This window comes from Eleginops maclovinus, chromosome 11 (assembly GCF_036324505.1).
Source record: "Eleginops maclovinus isolate JMC-PN-2008 ecotype Puerto Natales chromosome 11, JC_Emac_rtc_rv5, whole genome shotgun sequence".
NCBI classification, from domain to species: Eukaryota; Metazoa; Chordata; class Actinopteri; order Perciformes; family Eleginopidae; genus Eleginops; species Eleginops maclovinus.
The window spans coordinates 19,941,631-19,966,980 of NC_086359.1; the positions used below are offsets into that span (position 1 = coordinate 19,941,631).

At 38.9% G+C, this 25,350-nt stretch overlaps 1 protein-coding gene across 1 annotated transcript; it reads right to left on the reverse strand.

Annotated features, from left to right (window-relative positions):
• Window positions 1-12,604: 12,604 nt before the first annotated feature.
• On the reverse strand, window positions 12,605-22,122 carry ca4a (carbonic anhydrase IV a). Its single transcript, XM_063896177.1, has 8 exons — window positions 21,916-22,122; window positions 18,330-18,374; window positions 17,452-17,616; window positions 17,231-17,376; window positions 15,939-16,031; window positions 15,773-15,839; window positions 15,519-15,682; window positions 12,605-14,799 (listed from the first exon to the last, which is right to left on the reverse strand). The coding sequence occupies exons 1-8, from the start codon at window positions 21,977-21,979 to the stop codon at window positions 14,620-14,622; spliced, it is 924 nt and encodes a 307-aa protein (XP_063752247.1). The 5' UTR covers window positions 21,980-22,122; the 3' UTR covers window positions 12,605-14,619.
• Between the last annotated feature and the right edge of the window lie 3,228 nt (window positions 22,123-25,350).

Genomic DNA, 25,350 nt, shown 5'->3' on the forward strand with positions numbered 1-25,350 from the left:
TCTGTTGCCTAAAGAGGTTCTGCACCGCAGAGTCTTGTGCATTGAAGGACATATCTTTGTTGAAGAATGCAAATCCTTTTTCGTAAAATATCACACTAATGTTGCAGGGGGATACGTTGCATGATGCATGGTGTTGTCAGGCCATCATGGGGTTTAAGGTTGGAGGTTGAGGGAAGGTTATGATTGAATGCGCAGTGGCAGCAGTGGGAAGAGGAGTTGTCATAATGAGAAAGTGCTGGCCTTATGCACAGACCACCCTCAATAAACAAACCATGCTGAAACATCTGGAACTGCTTGAAACATCAGCAAGGTTTAGGCTATTAGTACGACATTCCATGCAACCTATTTAATGAGATTAACTTACTCAGATAAAAAAAGACATACCATAGGTTTAATTACAATACCCTGCCTTTCAGGTGTCAGTTTCCTGAACATGCAATGACTAAATTGAAGAATATGAAAACTGCCGATGATGTATTGTTTTCTTTATCTCCAGTTCTCTAAGTCATCGACTTCCCCCCAACTGAAAACAAACATGATTGTGGGTGTCTATCTCACATCTTCCCAATGGGCTGGTTGGGTTGTGATATCACTGTCACTGTCCCTCACCCTGCACCCCTATACATATACCTAACACCCATGTCATCCTCGTGCCCTGGCTCCTCCCCACACATTGTGTCTAAGGCCTGAGGGTTTGGGTGAGGGTTTAGGTCTGCAACCTTTGTCTCAAAACAAACACTTTGAGTGGGCAATGTTTGGTTGAGCGTCAATATGTAAAGATCACCTTGGTGACAACCTACATAGTTTCAGGAGACTGATGTTAGCCATTGTATCTGGGCAGGTCATGCTTATTGTCAGAGGCCCATGCTTTTGTTAAATAATGATGAGTTTCCTGTTGCATGAAAGTTTTGACACTTATGTGAGAGTTAAACATGCTGTTTGTAAATCCTGATATTAGATACCTTTAATGGTTTCCAACCTTTTTTACACTCACAGTCGTGCTGATGAGCTTGCATACCCCTTTATTGTTAATAGTATACAGTATATTTTCCAGATGTATAGGCCTAACACTTTTTTTATTTTATGAAAGTAGATATTGTTAGATGTTTTCATACATGTTAATATTTATGTTTGTTTGGTTAGCTATCATACTACTACGACTGCAGGTGAAGCTGAATGTTTCCACCGTTAATCGATAACTTTGAATTACTATTCAAACATAGGTCTATTCAAGCTAACTTTTCCAAATGATTATTTACACATGTTTTAGCTTATCATTTCAAGCATTTATAAAAATGTTTTGCTAACTATTTCAACTAGATATTCATTAGTTTTAGCTAATTATCTTCCTTCCTTCCTTCCTTCCTTCCTTCCTTCCTTCCTTCCTTCCTTCCTTCCTTCCTTCCTTCCTTCCTTCCTTCCTTCCTTCCTTCCTTCCTTCCTTCCTTCCTTCCTTCCTTCCTTCCTTCCTTCCTTCCTTCCTTCCTTCCTTACTTCCTTCCTTCCTTCCTTACTTCCTTCCTTCCTTCCTTCCTTACTTACTTACTTACTGAGGTTGAAAGAATAGATGTTGGTTGCACTGGCTTGTCCATTGTAGGGAGACTTTATGTACAGTTAACTTTTTGTTTGTTGTTGTTTTAATAAATAAAAATATTAACGAAGTATTTCAACATTCAGAGTCTCTTTATAACAGTTCCTTGTTAGGACGATGTAAAGACCAGCTTTTGGGGGTTTTAAAAGCTGATGTCGGTGAGCACAAACAAGGTCTCTCATTCAACGTTCACTAGAGTCCCTGCCTACACCACTAACTGTCCATTGAGGTGTTGCCCTCAGTTAAGTGCACAAATCTGAAAATGTATCATGGAATTAAATACTTAAAAGCTGTTGTCTGTCATAATTGGATGCACAAGTAAATTAAGTGAAAGCTGCAGGGTAGGTTGACAAGCCCCCTGCCGTGGGAATGGATCAAGACATGGATATTGGGTAAAGATAAATGTTCCTTGCCTTAAAGGTAATTAGGCTCATCTAATTAAGAATTCCCATCCATAGTGAAACTAGATTTAATGAGCTGCTTCAGACGCCTCAGGTCTGCCTGCAGTACGTGACCTGTTTTACATCATTGTCAGCAAAGTATTTATTTTGAGAAAGTGTTTCAGAAAGCTGTCGCATGAGGTGCTGCTTCATTAACTGACATGGCTATGTATACAGTATGTATTTATTTTCCAATTCATATTGTCTATCTTCTGTATGTTTTTGGATATTTTTATTATATGTATTGTCTGTGTCTCAGTTTGTCATGCTTTGTACGTAGTTTATCGCACTTCTATACATTTTTGTATAGATTTGTTTTATATCCATCTGTGCATACCTCCTCATTCAACAGTGTAAAGTATTTAAATTACCATACAGTGTATTTAAATGCTTTCAATGTATTCCACATATGTATATATTTCACATCCTTAAGTCTTTATTGTTGTTATTGTAAATATTCTTCTCTGTTTTTGCACTATTTTATTCATCTTATTTACACCATGTATGTTGAGTTGTTGGAGGAGCATGGGACATAAGATTTTCATTGCCAACATATACGTTGTATATGCTGTGCATATGACAAATAAAACCTTGAAACCTTGTGTGTTCTGCTATTGTCTCTGTTTTTATTATACGTACAGCTCTTTGGGGCACGCTTTGTGATATTGTGCTATAACAAACTTTGATTGACTTGACTCGAATATTTGCTTACCATACAATTCAAAGGTCTTTGCCAGGGGGGTCAGACACGAATAATGTGCCCCACAATGGCGCCCCAGTTTATATAAATAAAACAATCTAAAAATTTCAGCTAGTGACAACATCTCATCCCATTCAGGAGAATAATGCACGGCAGGATGCGTGAATGATAAATATTAATAATCGAGGGGCCTCATGTTTTGAGAGTTGCTGGTTCATGACCAGAGAAACCCAAACATGCTTCGACAAATTATAACTTTTGTATGGCTGCACCAAATGGTTGCTGATGGTCCCAACTTAATCATGCTACTAAATTGTCATTTTTAAGGACTGTACTCAATGTATGTACTGTATGTAATGTGTAAAAAATGACAATCAAAAGCATAACATTTTCGTGGAGAAATTGCATCAAAATGAATTAATCAGATATCACATGTTCACATGAGATTGTTTATATTTTTCCTACTACTATTTAAAGTAGTTCACATTTGACCACAGACAATTATGCTTCATAAATGATTGAAAGCTTCAGAACAGCTTTATCATTTATATCCGTTTTTTTTCCTATTTTCTTTACGTCACATTTTGTCTTTTTTATTACGTCATTTATGACCCTTTGCATGGATTAACATTTATATTTTCAAGGTGAAAGGAAGTTATTATTTATGAATTTAACATGCACATTTTCCCTTTGTTTGTCCTGGTCTGGTGCTTTTTGTGCACGTTTCCCTGTGCATCCACCCATGATTTTATGAAGTACAGTATACCATAAGTGCGAAGAAGCTCCACTTCTGGATGAATGGAGCAGCACGTCCCTTAAGAAATGTTCATCATCTGAATAAGTCATGGTAAAACCCATATATATCCTTCCTGTATCCTTTTATTGGTGTAGACTGTGGCATTCATGATACAAACTGCCAATTCATGTCAATTCAAGCAGGGCTGCTCTGTTCTGAGTGTAGGTCTCCTGCAAAATCAATGTATTCTCACTGCTTTAAAGGGACAGTTCACCACAAAATAAAAAATACATATGTTTCCTCTTACCTGTAGTGCTATTATGACAACTAGATTGTTTTGGCACACAAAAGCCTGGTTGCCATCTAGTTCCATTTTATTTGAGGAAAGAAAGACATTTGATGGCAGTGTCTTTAACATCCAAAACAATCTAGATATATCAAAGCCCTTAAAAGGTGAGGTAAATAATATGTTAATTTGATTTTGGGGTGAGTGACTGTCCCTTTCTTTCTGTAGGAATGTTTCCTCCTCCCCCAGTGCAGATGTATGTCATACAATCCCTCTTTAACACCAGTAAGTTATGCTTGAGGGTTCCATGTCTTCTTAAGTTTGTATGATCTGAGAAATTCCCCGATCAACAGCCACGCAGCCTTCTGATGCTGACAAAATGTGTCATCTTCGCAGCATCACTTAGAGCAGAATGAGGACACTCACTTGCAGCTGATCACACAGAGAGGAGCTTCAATCTGCAGACTCCTTTGAAAAATTCTCTGCAGCTCATTCCTAAACAGCCCAAAGTCAGCAGAAGCCAGGGAAAGTGAAGCCCTCTGTCACCTTCAGGATAGCAGGCAAAAAAGGCTGAATGAACTTAAAGCAGATATCCGAGAGGCTCGCGGTGCAACAAACTGCACAGCAGCCAAGAGCCTGCTGGACAAACGGGGGGACTGAGTGTGAGGGATTAATATGTTCTGATTTACCAATTTATTGTGTTACAAATATTACAGCTTCATGCATGTCTTTCTGCCAACAAATCATGGTTGTCAATCTCTTACTCAGCCATATGCAATCCACAATATTTGCAGTTATTTTTACCACTGTGTTTGTACACACGGTAGTAAGGCCATCCTTATTTGTTTCTTGTATGCATACATGCACTGTAGTGTGTGTTTGTGTGTGTTACTTGCCCACCGAAACACTCAGTAACGTGATCCTCCAAATCCTGCCCATGCTTTCCCTTTGAAACCGGAGTGCCTGTGTAATTCAGCATAAAATTGAAGACGTTAAATACGATCTGCATCTCTGCGCCACAGCACACAGCAGCCCTGAACGTCACTCAGCTGTGAAATAAGTGCCTGATGAGGAAGCTGTCTCCTTGTTTTAATGGGTCACCATGACACTAATGACAACCCGCTGAAAACCAACTAACAGGAAGAAAAAGAGAGGAAAGTCTTAGATATTTCCTCTTTCCTTCCTCTTTGGTGAAGGCGTCATAGGTTAGGGTGTGCTCAGCCTTCCCGGTGAATTGGCAGCCACTTTTTTCTGTTATGGCTCCCCTGGGAAAGGTGCTGTAACAATATATGGAAGATATGTCACCAGCTTCTGGAAAGGTTGCAGCACTTTGCCACAGAGAGGAGAGGGAACACAAGTGTCCCATTGACCCGCAGCAGGCTTCAAAATATGGAGGCTTCAAAATATCTGCGTCACTGTGGAAAAATTGAATTTGCATTCCTAAAAGACTAGTATAGACCTATTTTCTGTGATTCTGTTTTGGGGATGTTTTTACCATAGTAACAGGATGGAGATTCCAGCCATAGGACGTGTTGAATCTAGATGAGCAAAAATAGTATCCTGTATCTGCCAAAGGCATGATTTAACGTCACCTAACTCTATTTATGAAAGTATCTTATTTATTAAATGCTCTATCAGAGCAGAATTAAGTTGCTGGTATTTCAAATCCACCATATACCGCTTAAAAGCATTTCATTTTCGAAACATTGGTTAACTTTTATTTTGAAACAGTCATGTTGTTGCAGTTTTCTTCAGTAAATATCAGACAACAATTCTGAGAGATCTGAATATAATGCATTGTATGGTTATGGCTGCATAAATAAAACATAATTCTTGCTGTAGGGTGCCTTTGAGACATCATAATTTTGGGATTTTTTTTCCCCATTTAATCTTAGGCTGTTTCCCAAGCTCCTGCACTTTTTATTAATGAACTGCAAGCAGATCCAATATACAGTATGTGCACCCGGTCATGGTCATAGTCAAAGTACAGTAGATTACATGCATTTTCGTTGCACAGTGATGAAAACATTTCAATTTTTTTAGAAAGATATTTAATATAAAAAGTCCCCTATAGCGAGAATGATATGATTTATATAAATGAATGTATTCTATTTTCCTTGAAAGTTAACGTATATAAACTTAGCATGCTGTATGTTTTGGTATGTGGACAATAATTTAAAATATATTTAATTCAGGCCTTTTGTTTTTTTTTATTGTGAAAAGCCTTCATATCAGTTTTGCTAGTGGTATAACAGGAGAATTACACTGCCCGACCAAAAAAAAAGGTCACAAGCCTGTGGGGGGCAGTGCTATGATCTGGGGTTGCTGCAGTGGGTCTGGTCTAGGTTCAGCAATGTGCTCAAAGAATGGGGTCAGCTGACTACCTGAATATACTGAATGACCAGGTTATTCCATCAATGGAGTTTGTCTTCCCTGATGGCACGGGCATGTTCCAAGATGCCAATGCCAGGATTCATCGGGCTCAAATTGTGAAAGAGTGTTTCAGGGAGCATGAGACATAATTTTCACACATGGATTGGCCCCCACAGAGTCCAGACCTGAACCCGATTGAGAATCTTTGGGATGTGCTGGAGAAGACTTTGCACAGTGGTCCGAATCTAACGTCATCAATACAAGATTTTTAAAAAATGAATGCAACTCTGGACAGAAATAAATGTTGTGACATTGCAGAAGCTTGTGGAAACGATGCCACAGCGAATGCATGCCGTAATCAAAGCTAAAGGCGGGCCAACGAATATGTGTGACCTTTTTTTTGGCCGGGCATTGTATCTTAGGGAAGTACTGTGATGATGACCTAAATAAGAAATAAAAGTAGCAACATTTTACTGAAACTCTGAACTAGTTTCATATCTAAACCATTTTAGACACTCATTTTAGATATTTAAAAGCCTGGGATTATACTGTTAAACCTTCCCCATTTTATTTCTGACTTGACTGTGAAAGTAAAAGTAATTAAAAAGGAGTTAGACAACTTAAAATTGTATTTTACAGCTAAAGATCCTTTTCATTATTTTAATAAGAAGTTACTCTATAAACAGTTTAAACTAAAGCTACCATTCAGTGTTTTTCAGGTCGACGTATTGTATGGGATACAGCTTGTATCTATTTTATTAAAGTCTTGCTTTTTTAAATCCCAGTTGCCAGGAAGACCATGACTGGTAAGAAAACACAAATCAAAACAGGGAACTCTGATCTGCTGTTTATGAGGAACTTGATTCATTCATTTGTTAACTAAAGCTAACATCCAGGGATGACCAAATCTATCAGCAATTACTCAGTTCTGCAATTTTTTTTATTTATAATGCCACAGGGGGAATCGGTTTGAGACTCCTGCCACTTCATACAGTGCTGAACCACAGATTGACAGAGACATGAGGAACCAAATACAGTTAAACTACCAAGTTAACCTCTATTCAAGACTCTATTTAGCGTTTTTAGCTTCTTTTGGCTTTGATCTTGGCTATTGCTGCCGCCATTTCTCACCTATCTGTACATCAACAGGAGGGAGGTGTTACCAGAAAAAAGAAAAAAATAGCAACCAATGAAACCCCTGCAGGCCTACACTCCTGCCTAACACATAACGTTAGCTGGTGAATAAATCTAGCTAAGCAGCTTTTCAGGAGAGGCTGAACACCAAAACATGGTCTAAAAGAGAATGAACATTATAATTCAAATAAATGCTAATATCTGCTGGATGTGAAATGGTCTACATTTTAAGTGTTAAAGGGTGTCAACTTGTCAAATTTCTGTTTTAATTTGCACATAGCCAGTGTGACAAGTTATGGATGAATGAGATTCCTATGCATTATCAGATCAGATGTACAGAAGACAGCTACAGAAGCTACACAAATATGAACAGATTTGTTGTAGCCTTGATGTGTACGAAGTATCATAAAACATAGGAGAAGAGGAAACTAGCCCTCGGCAGTTCACAGACAATGTGTAGGCTGTAAGAACATTTATTTATTTAATATTATTTTAACATGTCTTACTGCTTATCCATCTACTGAATGTGTTGGACAATAAGACAGGGAGCTGGTTCCCTATATGTGACAACAAGGTGAGGATTGTTGACCACTTCCCAACTATGCCAGTCACAGACTTCAAAAATGTCTTTAAAACGGGAAAACCTGATTCATATTTTTAGATTGCAACTGGATGCTTTATAGTTATATTTTTCTAAGGCTAATAATAATTTAAAATTGCATAAGGCTGGTAAAAATACTTTAAATGGATACTGAAAGTTCTTGTGGAAGACCCAAGTTCTATTTATTCACTTTATTTTGTACTAAACCCAACTACACACGTAGCTCAAGGACATTTCCGTGTCCTGTCTCATGTCCTCTCATCCTGCATTCCTGGCTGGCTGTGTGGCTTTCCTTCAAAATATAAATATTACTTTATGAAAAGAACAAACATTTTTTTTTGCTTCTCAATCAAACATTTGTCTGCTTTGAACAGGGAAGAGATGTGGGTATGTACGAGTGCCAAGGGCGGATGCCGGGTGGGATGTAGCTGGTGGGCAGTGAGGGATTGTCTTGATGTGACGGCAGGCAGCAGCCTTTCACTGTCATTGTGGCTGGTCAGAATATCTCAGTAAAAAATCAATTTATGAATGGAAAATTAAAATGCTCGCTGCTTCCTCACGGCTTTCTACTGAACAGGGTTCATCGACAGCTAGGACAAAGTTTTGGCACCAGTAGCAGGGCTGTTGAATTTTATTTAAAGTCATAGGAAAAGGACAGAATGTGCTTCATCACATCCTCATCTGTGGATTTGGAAATTGTATTGACAACATTTGCTAAGCATAGTCTTGGAAGGGATATGTGAGAGCAGAGTTAAATATGGCAGGAAATGTTAGAACCCATTCCTTTTTTTATCCTAAAAAATTAAAGAATTTACTAAATAATGTTTTATATGGTTATTGAGAAGATATTGTACACTGGTGATCTGTAAAGTACAATATTGTGATTCCTCTGCAGATCTTCAGGAAAACCTGCCATAAATTTGGTTCAGCCAGCATGTAGGTTCAATTTTTACAAGTAGCCTTACCGCCTTCACTGGCCTGTAGCCCCCAGAACAATGAAACCAAATGACATTGTTGTTGAAAATAGAACAACTTGACCATGTTCGCTTCTGGCTCTTGGTGAGCACTGATAAGGTAACTTTGTTTTTAAAAAGAGGGCCGTCTCTCTGCCCAGCCTTAACCTTCATCCTGTCGATTGACGCCATCTCCGTCCAAGTGTGCTCTCAGGTCATAATGTGAGTGTCACTTTCACAACTAAACTGCAACGAAATCAACTTCCTCAGTTACCTTTGTGCATTTATCTTTATATAATTTCATTGAATATCCCTTATTTTACTGTGTTTGCCTATAGGAACATTTTTACTTGAGCTGATCTAAAAATATCTTTTTGTGGCTATCATACAAAGTCTATGTCATATATCTATGGGCATCATGTAAATCAGAAACCTAATCTTATCTCTATTCTGTGGCACTATATATCAATATGTACACATAAACTGCTATCCTTGGATGAGGATGAACCATACCACAAGAGAAAAGTCACATAGCTATGCCCTTATGAACACTATAAGGTATGAGATATATCAGTACTCAACAAATAATGTGTTTATTCTTCAACAATACTTCCCATTTTATGTTCAGTTTTATGAAGCTGAGGAAACCATATGAATCAAGTTCACCTCAACTTATGCTCACATGTTCTCAAGTCAGTCTTAAACATATGCTAACATGCCAATATTCATTTAAAGAGTTTTTGGAAGCAGTCGATGTCCCTTCAATACATACTGGTCTCCTTAACCTGCTTTCAATGTAGAGTATCAAAATCCGTAATCATTCTGTTTAACAGTGCAGATAAAATTTAAAGCCAAAGATTGAGTAAGACATCCGTAGTCTGACTCAGGTCTGTTGCATGTTCCACAAAACACGTGTGCACTTGCAAGCCTGTGCATTTATTTTAATTTGGTGGGCAACGCTTGTGGTTGAACACGCATAGACTTAAAGGTTAGATAAATGTACATGTATCAAATTAAAGGCCCTCTTTTTGTGGGAGAGGAGAGGATTCCTTCAGGGCCAGGATGGACAGGAGGAAAGATAACAGAAACTGTTAAATCTATCTATGGTCATACAGTCACATGTACATTGTGACCGACTTAAAAAATCTGATCCTATCCTTTAAGGTTCTTTGAGTTAGGGGTGAGCCAATTGTGTTCACAATTAATGACAGAAATCCCCCTGGCTGTAGAAGGGAATTTTTTTAATTGAATAGTTTCCATCTATTAGTGTACCGGGGCTTTCTTCCATATCTGTTCATCAAACCGTCTTATCCCTCCATGAACTTTGGGCCAGAGTAATCAAGATCACTTTACCAAAGCTGCTGCTCCTAAAAGGGATTACATTAGTTAACCTATCGCTTCAGCTGACTCTCATCAGCCGGCTGCAGAGCCAGGTCTGTCTGCTTTACTGACTCCACTTTCATCGGGCCGACACTGGCAGCAGTAAGCCGCCTCTGCACAGCTTAGCTCATCGCCTCTTAACCAGACACCATTGTGCTCCACCTCAGAGGACCAGAGCTCTGAGCAGGATGCAAACAAGGCTCCCAGATTAAGACACCACAGCCCACTTTGAGGTTTTGACCGTAATGGCCTCTGACCTCCACAGCAATTGAAACTCAAGTGTTCTTGAAAGGAAGAATGACGTTTTTGAAAAGGCGTTTTAAACAAGGTGATTTACCCATTGTCTTGCTCTTTGAGATCAAAAGGTTTGAAGTCGCTTCACATTCGTTCCCGGCACTGGATGTAAACCGGTCAGCCGCTGTGTATGGATGACAGGATATTATCTCCACTGATGGGAAATGTATGCTAATGGCTGTAACAGTGTATGTGCTGTGATAGCTCCTAAAAAAGATATTAGCAGTAAATGGTCCCCTGCTGTTTTTCTGCTGTTTTTCTTGAATGAAAGCCATTGTGTGCTAAAGGACAAAGCAACATTCTGCTCAAAGCCTATCTCTCCTGAGTTCAATTTAAGAGGAAATGAATGTTTGGCCCTTGTTAGATTGCTTCCTCCAGCTTCCCTGTTGTTGGCTAGCTGCTGTGTGCTGCTACATGACGTGGCAGGATAGGAGTCTTTCCTCACGGTTGGCTAACGTTACATTATGACCGCCTTTGCTGGCAGACACCTCTGTGAGATATATCACTGGCCGCACAATAAGGTTAGCAGGTGAATCATTGAATTAGAGTAAAGTTCATTGGGCCACAGATATCCCTTGTTGACAGCTCTGCTCTGAGACAAACATTTAGCATCCATCAACAGACCATTAGAGATGCAAGAAGAAAGGACATCACCGAGCCATTTGTCATATGAACTTCGGAGTCCAGCGAAGAAGGGCCGCACATTGTCCAGAGTTTCCTTTCACACATGGCAGTAAACAGGAGATTGACTGTTTCAGAAGCCTTCCCACTTTGTTAGTTTTAAGCAAGGGATAACACCTGTGTAGAGGAGGCACCTCGCAACCCATAAACAATTTTATGTTTGGAATTTTGTTAATTTTCTTGCTGATCCTTGAATCTCTCTGACAATTGTGTCCCTTATATTGACAGAAATGTGTTGTCTCTTAAGTTGATCATTTTTTGGCCCTTTTGCGTAAATGACCCTTATATCCATTTAAGCCAGCAGCGATAGTAAACATCATCAATGGCAATTGCTTGCATTTAATTCCCTAAATAAAAGTGGGTTCCTTTCAAAATGGGTTAAATTGGGAACACACAAACTACAGGGAACTCCTATTCAACTGATTTGATCATTTGCATTCATAGATCATTCAAATAATGTCAGGGTTGCAGTGCATGTGTGAAAGGGTCTATAGAGACCCACTAAAGGTGACACTGTTTGTTTTTCTCTTGAACACATGGACAAAGAGCGGCCTAGTGACCTTTAACTGCAGTTGGATATCTGATGGGCTGCTGTGTGTGTTTCAAAAAGGGTCACTTTCAATATGAGGATGCCTCTGGTTTCTTCCACGGAGAATGGTGCCCTTTGTCCCGGAGACCCAAGGGACATGGGCTATTTGGAGGGAGATTTAGGAGTAAGTGAGGTTGTATGGGTGCTATCCCAGAAGCATGACTAGAAGACCAAGGTACCCCTAATAGATATTAAGGATCCACCCTTTGATCATCAGTCTGTCCTAATGCTTAACTGGAGAACCAATAGAGGCCCAGGCAGGGGAATGAAGGGGAGGCTTTCATTCAAGCTTTTGTCTAAACTTTGTCTTCGTGCATGTCTCTGTAAAGAGCTGGTGTCTTCCTAAGCCTGACCATCACAATAAGCCTTTTGATTCCTTAATGACTGTGAGAGAAAATCAAAAGAAGGGGGTAGGGGATATAACTTGAAGAGGATAAAGTTAGAAAAACACCTGCAATCTATCTCAGAGGACGTTGTTGTTTTGTAGACTTTAACAGGTTTTCTTAGCATAGAAAGGTATGCTGCAACACTTTATAACTCATCTATATGTGCACTTTGGCCAAAACAGACTCTAAAATATAAAAAAACAAGTCAATTAGAAAAGGATTAAGGGATTGAGATCTGTGAACCTTCCTAACAGACTGCAGGGGAATCAGACGGGAAAAGCGAGAAGCTTGTCTGTGTGTCTGAGCCAGCAGACAAACAACAGAGCCAGAGGAGTGTGTTCTGGTATCAGTTTTCACAGTGCGGAAGCAGAGATGCAGATCTGACGCTGAGGCTAAACACTGTTTCGATCACTGGTTCATGTGGCTTATATTGTGCATGTGCAAGCAAAAGAGACTGTCATTAAAAAGGTATGTAAGTATTTTATTTATTTAGTTCAGTCGGAACACATTCTCCATATTATCCATGACACTTCTAAGCATTACAACCTGACAATTTCATACGCTATGACATCATAAGAAAACTCGATTGTTCAACTTGATGCTTCATATATGGGTTAGCATTCATATATAAACTTTGCAGTACATAAATAACAATAACTCTGCGTCTTATATCAATATACACATTCAATACATAAATACATATTGTGTACAATGACACAGCATATAAAGATAACTTGATGCCTTATGAAACAATGGAAAATATACAGATTCCTTGCTTGATCCTCTCATAAATTCTTGCTCTCACTATAGAATACATAACATGTCCTCCTTAATAGATGAGTGAGAAGTCAGTGTAGTGTAATTCACAGTCGATAACATTCAGTGCATCCGAGACCCTGTAATACAAGCCATGAACGCAGTCACATGTTCTTTAAAATAAGCTCACTGGACGTCATGGGTCAAACATGGGAAATGTAGTGCCTGAGGTGTGTGTATACATTTGGCAAGCACAGTTTTGTGCGTGTGCAGCTTAACTCAAGCGCCCATGTTCACGCAGCTCACTTATCGGAACATCAAGACATGCAGTCTCATGCGAGTGTTTGAGATGTATATGAAAATAAAGATGTTAGGTTTTTTTGTGCAGGTTGATAAATGTTTCCCTGCGCCACAGAAGCCATTTACTTCTGCCTGAAACCAGACTGTCCCTAACTTGATTAGCATAAACATTAGCCTCTCTGCCCCGTTCACACCTGGTGTTTACATGCGTTTAGGGTGACCCCATCACACTTGATCAACTCTAAGTACAGAGGTGATTACTCCCAATATGCATTGAAGACTCATTAAGGTGTGATCACTCAGTCCACATTTTTAAAGCAAGGTTAATTAACACAACTTTCAAAGTTGTACTGTTCACACTGCACAGCTTTCTTTCTTGTAATCGGGAGGCTTGCAGTTGTACTTCTCATACTAGGGGATGAATTGGGGACAGGGGCTCACACACTTCAAGATCTTCCCTAGCAGGAATTTCCAGAGTATTGATTTCCAAAGTATTTTTTACTAAACCCCGTGAGAAAAGACACATGCTACAACGTAATACCATGTGTGTATCATGCCGCTTGATGTTGTTGTTGAATGTTGGTATGAACTGATGCATTAGGTATTTCGACATGTGTTCAGATCACTTGATGCCTATGTTAATGCCAGGTGCTAACATGGCTTCTGACTTATGTAGGTAAAAGACTGCAGTTATGAGCCTGACAGTGAATTCCCATGAAGAAATGCAAGACCTCACGCCCCTTAACCTCCATGCTTTCCCAGAGTTACTGCTGACTGAGTGACTGCACAGGGTTCACCTGATGGCCTCGGCGTGCGCTCCTGGACTTTGAAAGAGAAGCCAATCTGCTGACTCCTTTGACCGCTGGCTTTGAAATGGAGCGTGTTTATTTGACTCAGTTCTGCTATTATTAGCTCCATGCCGTTCACACGCCCCATTGAGAACTGCACATCACGTGCAAGTCATGAGGCTGACATTGGAACAAACATTGGCCACTGGTACTAACATAAAGCAGAGGCTAAATTTACCTGACATTGGGCAAGGAGGGTGGGGTCTAAAGTGTGCGAGTGTTTGCTGGTGTAGAATGACGCTGTGAAAATGAGGGCATGACTCAGGGATCTGGTGTTGCATTTGAATTCAGTATGAGTGCTTGGTAACCTGCTTTATGGCACATTCATAATGCTGAAATGAGACTTTGCTATGCATGCATGAATGCTGATCGAACCCTTACAGCACCATTCGTAAGACGTTTTCATTTTGTGTTGTAAGAGGGGAACACTGTGAGTCCTGCCTGCACTACGACGTGGTCTATCATCTTAGCTACCATGCGATGAGGATGTTACAAACCGGGGTTCAGCTAAGGAGTGATACAGAACTAATTTTGTTCATGGATGTCGCAGTGCAGCACAGAATGCTACTCTTTAGTTGGGTTGGGATAGTCCCAAGGCCGTGGCGATGGCAGCCATGAGGAGGAAGGAGCTGGCCAGGATAACTGCACCTCCCGACCAGGACACCTGCCGACCGTTAAGGGGCTGGACCGGCCTGAAGGTCCCTACCATCGACTTTCCATCGTGAAACTTGAGCTCAGAGAATGCCCGCAACTGGAGGAAGACAGAAGAGGTACAAAGGGTCTTAATGTCAGTACAATATTGAATTTCTTGTATTTTATTTGTGTATTTCCATTTAATATTCCTCTTTACTTTTCACTTTTCTACAGAGAGAGAAATTATATAAGAGGTTTTATAAATGCTTATGAAATACCATACATTGCTGACCAGGGCTCCCCTACTTTTTGGTATGTGACTGCTCACAAAAGAACAGTGTCCTGTTGGGGCCCCTTGTCACATTTTAGATGTCTATGAGGTCCGCCAAATACCATCACATTCCACCTTTAAATTCTCCAACAGAGGCACAATGAGGTAGAAAAGAAAAAAACAGTATTGCACTAAAAAAGTTAAAGGAACCTAGAAGAAGCTTTAGTATAGGTTCTCTTTTTTTCAGGCAAGGACCCCTTACAAGGTGATTATATACCAGGACCCCCACATGTATGTCCCTTAGAATATTTTAACCCAGCCTATTTATTATGCTTCAATTGTAATATGATCATTATCAGAAGGAACACAGGAGAAATTTGAGGTTAGAAAATAGTAATGTTTTAAGCAAGTCTGCAGAATCTAAGAGTTGCAGATCTGTTAAATTAGAATGTAATATATGAACTATTATAGACTATAGATTACTTCACTATAAAACAGACCATCAGACAGATATCTTTTTTTTTTGTTTTATAAAGAAGTGCTCCACTTGTATTCTTAATGCTAACCTGTTCCATGCTGAGAGGGATGGGACTCTCAAACAAGGTCCAAATCACAGCCTCATTGCACCCTGGGGTGGTCAGAGAGCCCTTGTAGCGGTAATAGCTGGTCAGATTCTGCTCAGCTGGGATTAGTTGTGCCAAGGAGATGGCAATCAGAGAAGTATTGTCCTCTGGAAACAGAAAAGCCACAGATTACATGTTGGCATCGGTGCTGAACTGTCATATCTTATGATTGCTTGTAATTGAACTTTGTAACTTACTTGCATTTCTGATGCTTCGCAGGGCATTTATAATGGGTTCATACTTTCGGTTTGCACTATTTGACTTCTGGAAACAGAAATACACATTTCACCCATTTGTCATTCTAATGGAGTCGGTTCTGTAAGGGCAGTTTGATTTCAACAATACAGGATTTAAAATGGTTACCTCGTAGAAGAAGCCAAGGACTGCAACTCCCTCTTGGTCTGATAGGGCTGTCGTCAGATCAGTGTACTGCTGCTTCATGTGCACAATGTGCAGCTGTTGAGAAAAAAATGCTGATGTTACCACTTTCAAACAAAGTCCTGTTTAACTGTCTGTGTAAAATAATAGTGCGTCCGCCAAGATTTATGGATTGGTTTTTCATATGTTTGCAGAATCACAAAAAAACTACAATACCCATTTCATAAAAACTTGGAGGAATGATGTGGTATTGGTCAAAGAATAACCCTAAAGTTTTAGATTGGAGCCCAATTACATCTCTGATACATACATTCTATCAGACTTTTGTTCAAGCTCTCTCTAAGTGCCTTTTGAGTTTGTAGAGTAGATTCCATGCTTTAAGAATAGAACATTTGACATATCAGTTTTCAGGCCAAACTTAAAATGTCTGAACTTGTATCTTTTAATGTCTTCCGCCGGTTCCTAAAGGACCGACAACAAAAAATATTTGGATGGTGCCTCTGCTCCTAATTATTTCCTATGATCGATTCCTTTGCTCTTGCACTTGGATGTTATTTTGTTCACTTGTGGCCCTATTTATTGTAATGTATTTGTATCTTGTATGTTGATGACGTGTGCTGCTGCCTTCTTGGCCAGGTCACCCTTGAAAATGAGATCACGATCTCAATGGGTCTTTTACCTGGTTAAATAAAGGTTAAATAAAGTTCACCTGAATCAGCTCTGTATCTAAATGTGAGCCAAGACCCAACAGTATTTTTTACCATTTAAATATTGTTTATATAATATTTTTTTGAGGAATTCCATGAAGACCAAAGTCATCACAAATATGCCTGTGTATCCAAAGCCTGAAATATGTCATTCTTCGTTGCCATGGCGCTCTATGTTTCAATAATCAGTGATTTATGAACTTTTCTGCTGCCATCAATACTCAGCTAATCGCTGAATGTATGTCAGTAAATAACTCCCAACAAATACATTACTCAAGCCTTTATAAAAGAAAACTACAGCTATATATCTGTGCCCTGTTGTTAATTATTAATGTGTAGAGTAGAAATAAAGGGGATTGGGGCTGGGAGCCAGTCAGGTAGGAAAGTCAGCATTGAAAACTGGACTAATGCATAATTGTCTTTTGTGAGAAAAAGATATAGTATTGCAGCCTTAAATGTAGAGTATACTGTATTCACATACACATTTGAAATGTTTAATCCATACAGAAAAAGAGACCTGACCTTTAACCTTCACTCAAGACAAGTTGTGTGAGGTTAAGGTTAAGATACCTCCATGGGATACTGCTCTCCATCGATGGTGTGTTCGGAGCCGGGCCCTCCGTTGTTGCCCCAGTGCAGGTGGAACTGCACCGCTTTGTAGCTGGTTGGCAGGCCTCCACCTGAGACGGTGCTCAGGTGAGGAACTCCAGCCTGAACTGCAGTAGACAAACACCAACAGTCAGATAATCACTGAGCTTCATTGATGGCTATCAGATGGAATGTATGCTCACCTGAATGGCCATTGTTCTTGATCATGCCTGTGAAGATCTGCTGGTAGTTATCAAACTTGAAAGGAGTCAGACGCTTATCCTTTAAAGTCTTTCTGGTGACGATGTTGATGGGAGACTGGGATCTTCCGTCACAGCGGCTGTTGGCTAGGTTCCACTTCTCTGGCACTAAAAGAAGAATAATACCAATTCAAAGCGACATTCAACCCCAAAATCTAAAAGCATCATTTTCTCCTAATTTGTAGTCTAAATTGCTGCAGTATTGGAGATAATGGTTCATCCATAGAGAGAATCCTTCTGGGTGATTTTACAATAGAAAGGAAATGGTTTGTGTAACAAAGCACCACAAGTTCACAAGTTGCATATCGAATAAAGGGATCATGATATCTGGAAAACAACATTGTTTTTGAATTTCTTTAATTTATTTTTTGGAGCACAACATGTTGAGTGCAATCTAATCCTATTATATGAGAAAGACGGTTTTTATTTATTTTATTTTACCAGGAGACTTTATGTGAGGGATTGTAAATACTCAACCACCAGATGTATTAATGGAGTACCACCTGGATCAGTCCACGGTTTTCTCCATTTTCTCTTTGGATTAAATATTGAACAAATCAAGTTTCAATCTTTTTCATTTGCAATTGCACACTATATTCCATGTTTTTTTGCACGATTATAACATAACTGTAACGCTCTATAAGTATTTCATTCAGTACTTAGTCAACCAAACATCAGCCCAAACAGTAATATTTTCTCAGATTGTTTTATTCTGTGCTGCGTTTTTTCTATATATAACTTCATTTAATTCGCTTTAAAAACATTTGAATAAAGCTTTATCCTAATCAAATAAAATTTCACTTATATTTTAAAAATCGTACCATTGCAAGGATGATCCAAGCTGAACTGTGTCTGATAGCACCAATCTGAAACACAGAAAATGGAAAATTGTAAAATTGTCACAGCAAAAAGATATACATGTATGACTTAATATCATCACTATATAATATAAACATCACCACTCTATATAATATAAACATCACCACACACACACACACACACACACACACACACACACACACACACACACACACACACACACACACACACACACACACACACACACACACGTACATGTGCACACTCACAGTATCAGCCAGCCTGCAGTGTTAACCTCTGTGTGACACAGCCTGAGCCCATTGTGATGGCAGATGTTTCTGCAGAACATATACACTCTCCCGCTATGTTGCCATGTGTATGCATGTGTTCTCCTTACTGCAAACAGTGGATTGTTCTCCTATTGATTTAACTCAGATGTTTTTACCGGCCATACAAACCCCCCTAATACACAGGAATTGTCTTCCTATTCACAAAACAGTAACTGTTTGTACTTTATCTTTCCATGCTATCAAAATAAACACAGAGCCAACCTCTAGCCTCAGGGAGGCCCGCATTCTCACATGTTTGTCTCGGGGTTTATTAATATTTAACAATTGGTTTGCATGTTTCCACGCCGTACTCTAAAACAAATATCTGCAGCTATCTCACAAATCAAATATTTATTTAGACATAAAAGTACGGGGAAAGTCTCCTGCTCTGTTAATAGTGTGTGGACTTCTCCCCATGTTTGAAACTTAACATTGTACATTTACATTATATTTACTTAATATTCCATTTCACTGCAGTATTTGTACATTTGTATATTTCTCATTTTATTTTGTGTTCTAATTAATTTTAATTAGTTATGCTCCTTGTTTTATTTTGCTGCTGCAATCAAACATTTCCCAGTTTGGGATAAATAAAGTATTTCTGATTCTAATTCTGATTGTGAAGGAAGTCTGTTGGTTTCTTTGCCATGTTGGTAAACTGTTCTGGCATGATAATGGCTACGGAAAATAAACACAGCAGGGGGTTGAACATTCAGATTGTATTCACTGGTGGCCAAGCATTAAAGAGATGCAAATGTATTCAATTTAATTTGATACTGTTGTTATTGTTGGAGGATTTGCAAACAAACAACAACAAAAGAACTAAAACTCCTAAAATCAGAGGTGTCTAATTAGTACAAATCTGACCTACCTTTACTTTATTAGGCTCATTATTTGTATGCTACTTTAGTATATTCCATGAGAAGTATCTGACAGCTTAAGTTACAATTTACTTTGGAGATTCACAAATACAATACACAATATAACAAATGATGCTATTAATTTATCAATAACATATTTACATCTACCCACCAGAACAGTCATTTCAGTAACATATAAGATCTATATTCTATTTAATTTTATATTTTACATTCTATATATATTGTTTATTCTTATCCTTGGAACTTTAAGTATTATGTCTATTCCACGACATTGTAGTGGGAACCTCATTATTTATTTAAATGTAGTTTAATCTCTAACAACCAGTAGTAAGGACAGAAATAGTAATATTTAAATAGTATAACAGCCTGGAGCTATTAACTTCCAATACGTTTTACAAACCTTCTTAAAATAATTCAAACTAATAAAATAAAGGCCTATATTTATATAACGTTTTCAACTCAAGACGTATGGCACAGTTCTGTTTTACTTTAACACCGAAACAGAATGCCTCCTCCATCACTGTCTGTGAGAAATATCCATTTTTGAGACTTGCTGTAGCGCGTATTTCTCACAGCCAATCAGATTTCTGTCCGCACAATTCTTGACCAATAAGAATAAGCGCCGGGTTTTGATCTCCGTTAGCTGCAGTGCAAACGAACAGAGAGAACGTGTTTCAATGAATCTGAGATACCAAGAGAGCAAAGAGAGGAAACTGTCGAGAAGAAAAAACAAAATGCAGTGCAAGGAAAACAATTACAGGCCATGTCTGCCTGCACGCCGCGGAGAGAGACGGAGCTTTTAATGCCATTGTGTCGTGCGAGCTAGACTGTGCTCTGCGGACGCGACATACACTTAACACCAAACACGATAGAAAAAAGAGAGAGAGATTGAAACCCGGTTATGGATTTGTTCGCCAAAACGGCTGTCCAACTTTGAGATTAGCGAGGTTCAGGGTCCCCACATGAGGACTGGTTTACACTTGGTCTTTTGTGTGGCCAATGCAATCACAAACATTGGAACGATCATTTGAAAATGTTTTTTACCGCAAAAACTCAGAAGCCTTGCTAAAACACACCGAAGCATTAGGCATAGCTCAGTCAAGGCGCTGCAGTGTGGAGGTGCACGCGATGCTCCTCCTCAACGCTGCATGCTGAGCGCAATGAGACACATGGAGTGAAAGTGAACTGGAGCTATTCCTGAAAAAATAAATACTGCCAAAATATTGACAGAAATATGTGTCACATAGGTGTGTTTTTTTAAACATAATTTAAGGATCAGTCGTATGGGCTGACAGCAAAACAATGTAAAACGCCTAATTTGGTAATATTTAAAAGACACATAAAAAGATCTAAATACTTGGAATTCAATCGAAAGTCGCACGGGACAGCCTGTGACATTTTCATTGAAATGGGCGCATTAGTTAACACATGACTGTAATGAAAAGGCTTCGTCACTTCCTCAGCCGCCAGTCATTACTTACTGACAGTTTACTCTAATCGAGTATCGGTGCCAAACCTCTGCGCTTTTCTGTCTAATTAACAAGTCACAATTCCCCGCTGTGAATTTGGAGATATTGGCGGCGAGCAGCTCGACGCGTCTCTCTGCGGCAACGAGGACCCAAATGCCTGCCATTGACTCAGTGTGTAGAAGAGCAGGTGCACGACAGGGGGAGAGAGAGAAAGAGGGAGAGCTACAGAGAGGGAGAGAGACGTGTTTCGGGACTGTGAGAATCTCAGCAGCTCGGTCGGGTCTGCCTGCTTTTGATTTTGGCTCAGCTGATCCAGGTTCTCTGTATCCTCTCGTGTCCTTGAACAGGGAGCTTAGACCTGCGGGTTGCAGATGAGCACGTCGGACACACATCAGTGTGATGGACATGGCAGGTGTGTGCATGCGTCACCCAGGCAGGTTTTGAGATGCTGGGCTTTGGTTAACGACATTTTTCCTGGCAGATCATCTCTCTCAATGTTTTTTCGGATTTCTGTCATTGAGTCTCTGGATTCCGCAATATATCAACTCCCTAATTCAATTGAAGTGCTTAATAAACAAGAAAAATACTGGTAAAAAGCAACTTCACCTGCTGCTGTCGTTCTGATTTATTAATGCACACTAATGTTTATTGCTCTGATGTTGCGCACAATTAAATAACGTATTAACTCGGTATAGAGCCTGCATGCTTTGATATAAAACAACATCACAGATTTTGATCAGAAATATAACAAATAGACTAAAATCAGGCAGAAAAATGTTTGTATTAAAAGTAATACATTCTCACTTAATTAACCAACAACATTGAACATTTTTTTTATATGTAGGACAGTATCAAGAGGTATCAACAGTATCAAACACTTATTTCCCAGCTATGAATGAAGGCACTCACCTCCTGCTTCTGTGCAGAGGGTCCAGCAAGATGCCAGCAGAGCGGGCAGGATGAGTTGCTGCATGTTGGAGGCAAGGAAACACAATGACTGATTTTTTCAATGTGATCGCATTCTTGCAGGGGGTCTTATACTTATCTATCACCATACTCCGACAGGAAAAGAAAGAGTGGCCCCTCCCCCTTCGGGCATCGCCTCTAATAAAGCTCTCCGTTGATCAGAGGGGGGCCCAATGCTCCTGGTGAGCAGGAACCACATGTAATATCGCAATCATTACTGTCATGGTGTTGATGGAAACACGTCCTGGTGCTGTGAGAGGGGACAGTGGCCCTGGGTGGGACCTGATGGTGTTAATCATTAATGCAGCCTGCCTGTGGCTCCACAGGTAAGTCAAGGTGGACCTCAGAGGTAGAGGAATATCATTATAGGAGGGCTGAGCCCCCCTACTTCCTCTTGTTTCTTCACATTAAAGGTTAGAGCAGTCGTTCTGTTTCACACTGTCACCATACTTGATGAGATTAGCATATTGTATCCTATTAGCTGGGTTCTTCTGTTTTTAATGTGTATTCATGTATAAGTAGCACACTTGACACCTTCGACAGCAATACAAATTATTTCATTTAAAATGTGTTTTATTTTTATTGTGCCACCTCCATTTTTATTGTTTTTAAAACAAATATCATGTCAAAGAGAATGCAAGAAGGAAAAAAAAAAAGAATATAAATAATATAGCATTCATAATTGTCCTCAAACATAAGTAAGAGTATTTTCAAAAAATACATGTACATTATCATAAGTACTTTTTACAAATGGTCCCATGGTCAGTGTTATACTCTGACTCAATATAATCGTGTTGTTAGTTTGAATTTTCATTTCCTCATAACAAAATAATAAGGCATCATGTGTTTATAAGCTTATTCAGCATTATGTTTTATTAACCAATCAGGTTTTAATCTGAGGTAACTTCAGCGGTCACATAAATGTATTGCAAAAATGAGTAAAATATTTCCATCTGAAATCTGAGTGGTATATTAGAAAAGTATGATTAAAAGTTATATTCATAAATATGATTACTGTGAGATTTAGGTGTTTACTAATTGTATTAGTAGCATAGTGTTTTTGCATATTGGAAAACTTTAAAATAAAGTTTAAATCAATATTATATTAAATTCATCTTGAGGACAGTGCTTACAACCACTGTATTTTACAACACTTGTCAAAACGTATAAGAAAACGTCAGATCTGAAAGAGGAGGAATCTTTAAAAAGCTTCACCATGTCCACGAAAACTTGGCCAGTCAGTGCAACGCTTTGCAAAATAAAGAAATCTCAGCATCTTATTTCAACTTTCTTACAAAAAAAGTTTAAGCTGTCACCTTTTTAATTCACTGGATGGAAATCTAGAGTACCCTCAGCTTAAATTATTGATCATGCTGAGTGAGTACGGTGAGGGACATTGAACTTCTTCATAAACATGAATCAGCTAGTGGCGTGTTTCTTCACAAGTTGTGGTGTGTGTGTGTGTGTGTGTGTGTGTGTGTGTGTGTGTGTGTGTGTGTGTGTGTGTGTGTGTGTGTGTGTGTGTGTGTGTGTTTGTGTGTGTGTGAGTGCACAAAAGCTTTTTCAGTGATCGCCTCTCACTTGCTTGTTTTAAGAAAAGTGCATTACTTTACTCTGATTCTTAGGAACCTAACTGCCTTTGCCAGAAAAAAAGGGAGGAATGAAGAAATCCTGAACTGTAAAATGAGGCAAAGACTTCTTCTTTTGCTTTACTGCGGTGCTGGTCTCTTTGCAGCCTTGCTTTAGCCTTGATAATAAAGCTCCATCTGGTGGAAAAATCAAGGCAACGCAATGCTGGGGTTTTCATTATTTCGTATCCCAGTGTTCAGATCCCTGGTGACTCAAAAATGTTACCTGACTTTTGTATTGTGCAGAGACATAAGAAGAACGCTGTTCAACTTCAACCCGAGTATACATACATGTGTGAGCAGGATTTCATTATATCAAAACATTTTTGGAAGTGATGGTTAAATATGAACATAAATAATAGAAGCAGCATCTTAATATGATAGATGGTCGAGGTTTAGCTTTTATCAATTGCTCTATATACTGATGATTCTAAATGATACTCAAAGTGTTGTGTTGACTGCACAACAAAAGTCCATTTGCCCTCTTTGGCTATTTGAGTTTTATTTGTTTTACATTTCTAATATATTTTCTGTTGGGTTTTTAGAAAATGGCTTAACAGCTAATATGATTTTTGTTATGACAGATTGTTATCATTTTATAGTTTGACTTGTATTTGAAATACTAAAATGTGACCTGTTATTTGTACTAATTATACTATATACAGTACTTCTTTCAAACATATGATTGAATGACTGTTTTCAACATATTTTAGGATTTCTTTTCGACATACACTATACTGTAAGGCATATTACATTTACAAAACAGCATATCATGTCCAACTAACTCATCTTTAATAATACCAGCCCATACCTCCACCTTGCTGTTGTATGAGTAGAAGAGGAGCTTCATCATCTCATAAAACCTTTGAAAAATCTGTCTTCAGATATTTGCTGGCCCAGTCTTGACGTTTCAACACATTTCTTGCGACCCTGTTGACTATTTGCAACAAAACGTGTTATGGTACTGTGACTACGCCCAAATATCTTAGCAATTTCAAGATCGCTGCATCCCTCTGAAATATTTTTTTTTATGTTTGACTTTTCACAAGTCAGTTGGCCCATTTCGCCTGAGGAAAAGAAGCTGTCTAATAATTATGCACCCCTTGATATAGGGTGCTGATCTCCTTAGGTCACACCCTCCCTCATTACACACAAACTTAACGCGATATGCTTAAATCAATACGCATTCAAGTTTATACAGCTTGGAGTTTGACAATATGCATACAAATTATGATATTGTCAAAATACTCACTCGCCTAATAATTGGGCACAGTTTTTGCTGTTTTTTGTAAAATTCTCTACATACTATAGTATTCAGTTAATTGCATATTCTTAACACAAACAATATGCCATGACTACTACTTTTTCAACAAACTAAAGTAGGACTTATTTTCATGAAGAATGAAAGCCTGTGTATGTTCTAAGACCACACTGAACTTGAAGACAGCGCTTGCTCTCTTTAATAGTCAAACAGTGTGTAATTGATTGTGGCGGGGGAGCTGTTGAACTCCCCTAACCACATTCTTCCATACCTGTTACTATATATTTTGTGTGGTTACATTTTATTTTGTTCTGTTAACCCTTGGTAAGTGGACTTTGAGAAGCAATACAAAAAGTGTCATTTACATTATGTTGTTTTATTATTATTCATGATCACCTGATTTTCTGGCAATAACTCTTTGGTCTCATTACTTTTTTTACCCATTTCCAGAGCTATATGCAAATCATCAATCAAGCTGGGAGATCTATC

What these genes read in the sequence shown, in the direction of transcription:
- ca4a (XM_063896177.1), bottom strand. Translation starts at nt 21,979, where the DNA reads ATGCAGCAACTCATCCTGCCCGCTCTGCTGGCATCTTGCTGGACCCTC. An exon ending in CCTCTGCACAGAAGCAGGAG is followed by an intron (nt 18,375 to 21,915) that starts GTGAGTGCCTTC and finishes TCTGTGTTTCAG; the next exon opens with ATTGGTGCTATCAGACACAG. An exon ending in CTTGGATCATCCTTGCAATG is followed by an intron (nt 17,617 to 18,329) that starts GTACGATTTTTA and finishes TTCTTCTTTTAG; the next exon opens with TGCCAGAGAAGTGGAACCTA.